This window comes from Echinops telfairi, unplaced genomic scaffold (assembly GCF_000313985.2).
Source record: "Echinops telfairi isolate 266 unplaced genomic scaffold, ASM31398v2 ScPeMD7_70;HRSCAF=299, whole genome shotgun sequence".
Classification (NCBI taxonomy): domain Eukaryota; kingdom Metazoa; phylum Chordata; class Mammalia; order Afrosoricida; family Tenrecidae; genus Echinops; species Echinops telfairi.
The window spans coordinates 23,554,837-23,564,748 of NW_022103968.1; the positions used below are offsets into that span (position 1 = coordinate 23,554,837).

Sequence of the window (9,912 nt, forward strand, 5' to 3'; positions counted from 1 at the left end):
AACTAGAGGAAAGTTGTATGTTTCATAATTGCTACATCACACTCTGACTGACTCTTCTCCTCCCCGAAACCCTTCTGTAAGGGAATGTCCAGTGGCCTACAAATGGGCTTTGGGTCTCCACTCCGCACTCCCCTTGTGCTGTCCTTGTAAGCTGTGCTCAATATCACAGCAGTTTCTGTGGCATTTTTCCTGAGCAGGAAACAAAATTTCACAGCTGGATGCTATTCTCTTAAATCAACATCACACACACACACACACACACATACATACACAAAAAGAGCTTCAAGTGAAACTGATTTTGTGAAAAAAATTCACTGTGACCAGAGAGAACCTTCCCAGGAAGTGCCACTGGGTGCACTAACTCAGAGAGAATTTCTCAATACTTGCCTACTGGGAAAAATGCATCCTATGAAAGATCCACTTGGCCCACGGAAATTCTGTTTTTTTGTGGGGGGTACCCCTCATACATTACCTTTGTGTCTTTCTTGATAATAAAATTTTAGAAACTCTAAAGGTTCCTGGAAAATCTTGCTCATGTCCAGGAGCTTTGCCTGCATGTCCTTCAAACCCCCTCGAGGAGGAAGAAAAACTGATCTAAAGGAACAACAGATAAGAACACTTTGCATGTCAGTGCAGGGAGGGACACTTCTACTCTTTGGACCCAGCCCCTTCAGGTCAAAAGAGCAGCACAAAGAGTGGAAATGGTTGTCAAATATTGTATCCAGCTGATAGTGGCAGAAAAGAGGATAATTGAAACTTCTGACCTTTGGTTCAGAAACAGTACAATTCCATGAAGCATCTATTTAATTATTCATAAGGAGGACCCTGTTGGCCCCAGAATTCACATTCCGAGACTCTTGGAACCATCTGAGAAGTCATGGCCGCTTGCATAGGCTGTTCAACTCTCAAATCATGCAACCATTGCTCCCCTGATTGCCAACCTCACTGCTTATCCCCCTTCCAAAACTCTACTTCCCGCTATCTGGTAGGTAAGATTCTAGGGCTGGTTTATCTGTCCCTCTTTGAGAGGCAATATAGAGTTCTTGGGAGTCCTGATGGTGTAGTGGGTTATGTGTTGGACTATTAACCATAAGGTAGCAGTTCAGATCAACTAGTCTCTCCACAGGAAAAAGATGAGGCTTTCTGCTCCTATAAAGATGTACAGCCTTGGGCAAGCAGAGGAGGCAGTACTAGTCTTTCCTCTGTTTGTCAGACTCAATTGGATAGCAGTGGTTTAATAGCATTCTTGTGTTCAAGATAGGTAGAAAAGAGATTCTGAGCAGGTACAGAATGAGCTCTCAACACAAAGCAACAGCAATTAGCAGCAGCATCATTAACTATGACTTAAGTGTAACAATAAAGAAAGGCAATTAAAGCCAAATCACTCCAGAAACTACTCAGAAAGACCAAGAACTAGCCCTCAAACATTTCTTCTTAATCTAACTGCTCTGTACCATTCTGCCCCTCTTCTCACCAACCCCCTGCCACCCTCCTGTTCTCTTTATATTGGCTTCTTCCTCAAGTCTCGGAAGTGCTTCCCACCTGCCTTGTATTTACTCAGTGCTAAGTGGACACAGCTACAAACACCACTTCCTGCAGGAAAGTTTCCAAAATCACTCTACCCACAGCCAAAGCCAAACCCACTGCTTCTGAGGTGATTCTGACTATGACGATCTTATTTATAATTTCTGAGACCTTTAATTTTTATGGCAGCAGCCATTCTCATCTTATTCCTGTGCAGAGACTTGACCTCAGTGTCTCTGAAAACCACTGCAGTAAGTAGCCTAGCAGCTCTCTCCTCTGTCCTCTCCCTTCTACCCAGAAAGGTTTGCAATCTTTTCAGGCTGTATGACTTTTTTTTTAACCACTGACCCAAATTAATCCTTAATTGTTATTTCTCCTAGCTCAAGACTAAGTGGTAATAAAAAGGAAAATAATGTAATGTGTTTTGTATCCAAAGGAGTTCAATAATATCTTCTTGGAGCACACATACGTATTACAACTCCTAGTATAATTGTTCAAAAACCACCTAGATTCACTTGTTTTTATGATCAATGAAACTTTGCCACTGGTAGTAAACCCAGGTTACTTGGGATTGAATTTTAACTTTTAAATAACTTGATTGGGGAGCCCTTATGTCTTCTGATACATAAAATGAATATAAAGTAGCCGAGACATTTTCTTTTCTTTTCTTTCTTTCTTTTTCTTTTTAAGAAACAGCACGAGTTATAGGAGGTTACATAGGATTTAGCTGCATTTGAAGTTTAAATTTTTCCCAGGGATGTGACCTTGATCAAATAACTGGCCATCCCAGATGGTCCTTTTCTTTTGGTTAAAATGTCAATAATGATATTATGACATATTGAATCTAGGTGGTACCTCTATAAATGCAAGTGCGAACCACAGAATGCACTGCAAGGGCTTGCATTTCTGCCTCAGCTATATATAGATAGACTCTGACAGCAGTTCCCAAGAAAGGGTTGAGAAATATTTTAAACAATGCCACCAGCATTGAAATAAATGAATAACACCCAAAGGTACTACTTTGAAGACAGCACTTCTTTGGATGTATAAGCTCTGTTTTACTTGCTAAAAATACCACGGAGACTATTTAACCCTGGGGTACAAGATTAATAGCAAAAGCAGCAGCAGCAACCGCTACCATATGCTAGATGTCGAGGTGTACACCAGGAGGACAAATGCTTTATCTACATTAATTAGCTACATCAACTCACTTATCAATTAATTTATTCCTCCCAAGGACCCAGTGAGATACACGTGATTATTTGGATTTTACAGATGAGGAAGTCAACTGAAAGAAGGTTTAGACGCTTTCCTGAGGTCAAAAAGTGGAAATACAAGAAAGACTAGTAAATATAAGAAGAGCAGACACGTGGAGGATAATGAAATTACTGGAAGAGAGAGCTTGATGTCAAAACTCTCTCAAGTTCTCAATTGTGAGGTTTCCAATAATGTAAATCCAGCATAGCTTCTTCAAAGGCATAATATCTTGATGGAGGCAATATGGAGAAGAACATAAAAACAAACTCCTTACTGACAAGTCAATTGTTACTCAAAGTAAATCCAGAGGATGCCGTAGAACTGCCCCATGGTGTTTCCAAGGCTGTAAATCTTTACAGAAGCAGCCGCCACATCTTTCTCCAGTGGAGCAGGTAATGAGTTTGAACCACTTGGCATTTTAGTTTGCAGTTGATCACTTTAATCACTGCACCATCCAGGGCTCTCAAGAAGAACACAAGGAAGCCTGAAATTCATATTCTCCATGTTCTCACTGATGTAAATATGCCATGAGCCATAATTCTGAATAGTTTATTATGTATAATATTATGACTATTTTTCTAATTTGTAGCTAATAACTGAATATTTCCATGCCCAAGTGTAAAGATATCTTTAACTCTGAAGGGCTGGCATTGCCACAGAAAGGACCTACATGTTCAAATGTAAATTCCATTCAATACATTTCATCTTAATAGTTCTCACTGGAGCCAAGCTCCTTAAAGGCGTAAATGTAGAATGAAGAGCAAGTGGGGAGTCGTGACTGCTACCAGCTGTTAGATATTTAAGTAGAAGTTGGGAAACAAAAGATGCTTTTCTAGAAGTCAAGCTCTAGAAACAAGCTGGACAAAATGAGAAGGGAAAGGGCAAGGCCACTGGGTAGGGGCATTTACTCTGTACCTATTTGGACTTGCATCTGCCATCGGGCAACAGAAAAGTCCAAAGGCAACCCTGTTATCGCCCTGCCTCTTCCTCATTTACAAGACAATGCTTGAGTCTTATGCTCTTTCTTCTCACCTTGAATATGCTATGTAAACACTCGTCTACGAACGGAACTTCCATTTTTGACTGTGCTGAGAACAAACTCTTGGCTGAGCTTAGAGTGCTATGCACACATGCAACACATTAGTGAGGCTTCGGACTGCCTAAAATGAATGATGTTCACAAACGTGCTGTACCTCTGTATCAAAAGCTTATGGGCTAGGCTTATTGAAGATATAACAACTCAAAACGTCTATCTTGGCACACATAGTCCATTTCTACTGAGAAAAGATGGATAATTACAAGCATTCAGGAGCATCTTCATTTCGTACGACGATTAATACAAAGACTATAATAAATCAAGGCAACGTGACAGCACATCCCTGGGTGTACCTCAGATTAAGTGGTCTCAGAAGGCATTTGTGAGGAGCTGATCTTTTTGCTGAGCCATGAGTCCCCTAAGGTGCCAGCCATGCTCAGGTTTGGAAGAAGTTCTTGAACTTGCTGTTCCCTTTGTTGGGAATGAGCCTAGAGTGATTAAGCGCAGGGGGGTGCTCATGAAGTTGCTATACATTCAATAAGGAAAGAGTAGTAAGAAATTGAGTATAAAGGGAGGGAGAGCCAAATCAGCTACCACTGAGCAAGCTGAAGAAAGAAGATTAGATTAGATTTTAAGGGAGAGGAAGCAATTGGGGTGTTTTAAGCAAAGGCATGACAAAAATTGATGTGTTGAAAATATAATGCTGGTTGTATAGACTTTCTGTTGACAAGGGTAGGAAAGGAGAGACAGACGGAAGATTCCAGGAATGACCCAGACAGAAGTGGTGGAGATGGGTAGACATGTTTGAGTTGTGATATATGTTTGAGGTAAAGATTTCAAGGATTCCCTGAGGATCTAAACCTGAACATAAAGATAAAGAAGAAGCCAGCCTTCTTCCTGGGATTTTTATTCAAGCAACTAAGGAGGCCGCTGTGCATTTCACTGAGGTTGGTTATTGGGCGGAAATGTCTTGCTATGAGGTGATTCAAGAAGAGTGCTGCTTTGGCTCCATTACATTGGAAACCCTTAGTCACAAGTCTAGTAGAGATAAACATCAAGGAGGAAGATGGACACACACGCCATGATCCCAGGGCAGAGGAAAGGCAGATTTAGAGGACCTGGTCACTGATGACCAGGGGTGATTTAAAATTGTGTGTGTGTGTTTGTGTGTGTGCATGTGCAGTTTTCATTAGAGGGAGAAGATATCATGTTAAGAATGAGTCCACCAGTGGGCCTCCATTCAAGTACTCCCTAAATGCAAGAATGCTTTGTTCTATTAAATTGGCATTCTATGATGCTCACCTTCCTGACACAACTGCTGCAGACAGAGTGGGTGAATAAGCAAATGTGGTGAAGAAAGCTGATGGTGCCCAGCTATCAAAGGATATAGCGTCTAGGGTCTTAAAAGCTTGAAGGTAAACAAGCGGCCATCTAGCTCAGAAGCAATAAAGCCCACATGGAAGAAGCACACCAGCCTGTGCGATCACGAGGTGTCGAAGGGATCAGGTATCAGGCATCATCAGAACAAAAAAATCTTACCATAGTGAATGATGGGGGGAGTTCGGAGTGGAGACCCAAAGCCCATTTGTAGGCCACTGGAGATCCCCTTGCAGTGGGGTCCCAGGGAGGAGACGAGGCAGTCAGGGTGCGATGTAGCAACGATGAAAAATACATCTTTCCTCTAGTTCCTAAATGCTTCCTCCCCCTCCACCCCCCACTATCATGATCCCAATTCTACCTTATAAATCTGGCTAGACCAGGGGATGTACACTGGTACAGATAGGAACTGGAAACACAGAGAATCCAGGGCGGATGATCCCTTCAGGACCAGTGGTGTCAGTGGCGATACTGGGAGCATAGAGGGAGACTGGGTTGGAAAGGGGGAACTGATTACAAGGATCTACATGTGATCTCCTCCCTGGGGGACAGACAACAGAAAAGTGGGTGAAGGGAGATGTCAGACAGGGCAAGATATGACAAAATAATAATTTATAAATTATCAAGGGTTCATGAGGGAGGGAGGAGCGGGGAGGGAGAGGAAAAAATGAGGACCTGATGCCAGGGACTTAAGTGGAGAGGAAATGTTTTGAGAATGATGAGGGCAATGAATGGACAAATGTGCTTGACACAATGGATGTATGTATGCATTGTGATAAGAGTTGTATGAGCCCCCAATAAAACGATTAAAAAAAATAAGAAAGGGTCCACATCCAGACATCCAACTCAACTGCCATTGAGTCAATGGTGATTCATAGCAACCCCAGAGGACCGAGTAGAGCGACCCCGTGGATTTCAGAGACCGTAACTCTTTATAGGAGAAGAAAGCCTCATCTTTCTCCTGAGACATGGAAGCGTACAATTGGAGTGGATGTTTCTGGAAGGCAGTTTATTCAGCGGACTATTTTGTCAGCGTTCCATCACTTCTCTCCAGTATGTAAGCTCCTAATTGAAGGTGAGGAAAAGCCTCCTTTAAAATGCTGCTCAGGAAGAACAGTGATCGTCCCTGGTTCACAAGGACACGGACAATCCCGTCTGGCCCTGTGACTTGGTATGTAGAGCCCACAGGCCAGCAGACACCTCTTTTACCTTCTCTACTTCCATCTGCACACCCTACCTGCCAGCAGAGGAAAGTATGTAGGAATGGATGAAATGCCAAGGGGCTCACCACTCAAAGTCCCAGTCGGCACAGACGCAGGGTTCTGAGACCACTTTCCCAGAGTAGTCTCGGCCCAGGGCACACTGAGCTCCCGGCTTGCGTTTCTTGAATATTTTCCTTTCTCCCATGACGCAAGGTTCCCCCTTGGGAAAAAGAAAATGCATTGTGAGAGGCAGAGAAAAGCACAAAGAAGGGAAAACAACATCTCAACAGGGAACATACGTGTTTTCGCTCTCCTTCCCAGAAAGCCCCTGGGGGTTTCTAGAGTACAGGTGCTCACCCTCACGCAACCCCAACACAGGGACAGCAAGGCAGGCTCCTCCACCCACCCCACCCTAGCAAGTGGTACCTCTGAGGTTCTGTTTCTGCCCTCCCTACACAGAGCTGTGAGACTCCGGGCACCCTCACCCTGCCAGGAAATCAACCAAATGGCTTCTGTGGAAATCCTAGTAGAAAAAGGGCCCATATTTTCAACGACAATAGCATTGGTCTCCAAAGTTCTCTCTCTACGGTAACATATCATATTCCATTGTCTCTCAGTCCGAGACAAAAGGAGAAGCTGGGAGAAATCACAAAGGAACAGCAAAAGGGAGAGACCTGCCTAGGTTACACAGAAAGAAACAGCCGACCTCGCTAAGTCACACCCTCGCTCACTCCGAAAATTTATTTGTCTGAGCCTGAACCCTTCTCAGTGGTCATGTCCCTCTTACTCTGGGACCTTAAGTTCCTTGAAAAATTATTTCACTTCTGTGTTGATAGGTAAGAGGATCGAGCCACTAGAGAGCCTCGTTGCTGTCCAGTGAGAGAGCCATCAAACCCAGAGCCTGTGAGTTCATGCTGGGAGGGACTGTAGAACAGAATAGAACTGCTCCATTTCAAGGTTGTAAATCTTGATGGACGTGGACTGCCACACGCTTCCTCTGTGGGAACACTGGTGGGCTTAAATTGCCAACCCTCCGGTTACGGTCAAGCACTGTCACCACGGCACCCGCAGGGCTCCTTCAGTGTTCCATGGATACAGCTACAGCCGGAGGTTCTCACTGCCACCTCCCTCCCAGACTACTCAAGAATTACATTCAAATGTCAACGGATAGATCGGGATCCCAGGGTACAAAAAAGAGGCTCATTATCCTATGTCCCTCCTGCACTGGGGTGTGAACTCTAACCCCTACTCCCGCATCTACACCCAAGGCCACAGGTGAATTTTGAGTGTACCCCTCTCCCAGAGGTAGGTCCAGATAAGACCCAGCAGGTCCAGTGGCAGCTGTCCTTGTAGTAGGCAAGACTCCCGCTGGGCTGTGTACCTGATTGAGCAGGTGCCAGGTCTGATAGTCCTCCTTGGTGCAGCGCCGGCTGAAGATGGATTTGTAGTCCACTTTCACCAGCTGCCATTCAGAGCGGAGGCTGAAGTGGCCAAAAACTCTAAGAGTGTGGGAGAGGGATGAAAAGGACAAGCAGAGAAGGTCCCATAGTCATCATCAATGCAGCCAGCCTGGGAAATCAGGATCAAGCTGCAGTCTGACCTTTGCTGGATCCACCAAAGCAATTTCCTTGAGGGTCATTGAGGGTGGGGTGGGGCACTGTACACACTGCTCCAGTCCATTTTCAAGCATTTCCATTTTGCTGCAAACCTTTACTTGACTGCGTGACTGTGCTTCAGAGGAAGACCGTAGAACATAGACAAGCTCTGGGCGACATTCACTTGATAGTCCCAAGCTCACTACCTACCAAGTACCACTGTTTGTATTTTGACCTATCTTTCTGTAGTTGCTTCACAAATGCACTGGGATTGTCCCTCCTCGTGTCCAGGTCCAGGGACTCACTGTTCTCATGTATAGAGCAAATTAGGTGTGCGTGTGCATTTGCTAATGTGAAGCATGGCCTGGAAATTGAAAAATTCTGACTGCATCTAAGCATGTGTATTTGAAAACCCCACCACCAAATGCCTCCTTCTCAGAAACACTCACAGCAGTCTCATAAAAGGAACTCATACTTATGTATAGTGAGGAAGCACACCACCGGAGTAGCTTGGAGAATCAATACTGACCTTTTCAAAGCCCAGCAGTTGATAGCCCTATAAATATGAATGATCAATTGTTTTTAGTAAAATGGAAAAAGAGACAGATCATCCATACTCCACAAGGGTGGCGTGTCTTGTAATCACAATGCAAGGCATCGATCACAGTGATGTCACAGGGGTGCCAATCATGTCTGGAGCTTACACCAACTGAGGCCGTTCAAGGAACTGGGTGTGATCACTTTCAGCATGACTCAATCACACCACCGGTCTGGATTCTCCTCTCCCCAAGTCCAGATAGGCTGACGATGACACACACCCAAGAGACCAACTCTCATCAAAGGACATCTCTTTCTTTTATCTGAAAATGAGGATACTTATTAGAGGGATAGAGGCTGATGGAAGTTGAGAAATAGGGAAAGAAATGGGATAGTTTTATAGATCTTGCAACTTGAAATGCACATCAAAAAAATGACTTTGAATGTGCCATAGTTTGAGAATTTAATAAAACTTTTAGAACTCTGTCTAAAAGACCAAGCAAATGTTGAAGGATAGGTGAAGGGTCTTCTGTTTAGACTAGTTGCAAGTGCTTTTGGAATATCTTAGCTCAGAACTGGGTAGGAGAAGTCATGAGCTTAGTGTATTTAGGATGTGTGGCTGATATATGTGACTAGTGCATTCTTGCCTAATGCATTCATCTTCCCATCCAATACCTGGATGCCAGGGTAGTCACTTAGACGTTCCCGCCTTGTAGCTCTAAATTCATTTCATGAAGAGGATACATGTTCATCCATTTTAAATCTTTGTCAAAAGTTCTTATATCAAAAGATAATACAATCACTACATTTGATCAAGGAGACTCATTCATGTGGATAAGCTCATCAGTGAACCAAAACAGCAATCAAAACTATTAAAAATAAATAAAATTGACGACAGTGGCAGCAATGGCAAATATCTTCTTGCCTGTCTCTTCAGAATTTGGACACAAATTCTCCCACATGTAAATAGTACTAACTCTAGTAAATCTTCTCTGATTAGAGTATTCTGAGTTACTGGACTTGACGATGCTAAGCCAAACACTTATGCCTACTCCAAATACTTTACAGCCATTTCATGGATCACAAATTACATAGCATCAGATTAATTCTGATCCGTTCTATGATACGAAGACGAGGCAGTTAGAAGAGGGAAGTGTGAGGTCCATGTTTACCTGGATATCAGCAAGTATTCTGACAGGGCCTGTCATAGCAGGCTTGAGGCAAACATGAAAACGTGTAGGCCAGGTGCTAACAAAACCATGTGGCTTTGCAACTGATTGAATGGCACATAATTAAAACACGAACATCCACCAGGAGGGTGAGTGTGGGAAGTCAGCTGCAAGACTCGAGTGTCTGCTTTTTCTTGAAGACATGAAATTAATGG

At 43.6% G+C, this 9,912-nt stretch overlaps 1 protein-coding gene across 1 annotated transcript in view; it reads right to left on the minus strand.

Annotated features, from left to right (window-relative positions):
* SORCS3 (sortilin related VPS10 domain containing receptor 3) overlaps nucleotides 1-9,912 on the minus strand; it is a 689,619-nt gene that overhangs the window by 43,730 nt on the left and 635,977 nt on the right. The window contains exons 16-17 of the mRNA XM_004700938.4: nucleotides 7,778-7,895; nucleotides 6,483-6,616 (exon numbers count right to left, since the gene is read on the minus strand). Of these exons, the coding sequence (XP_004700995.2) occupies nucleotides 6,483-6,616; nucleotides 7,778-7,895 (252 nt within the window). The remainder of the gene's footprint in view (nucleotides 1-6,482; nucleotides 6,617-7,777; nucleotides 7,896-9,912) is intronic.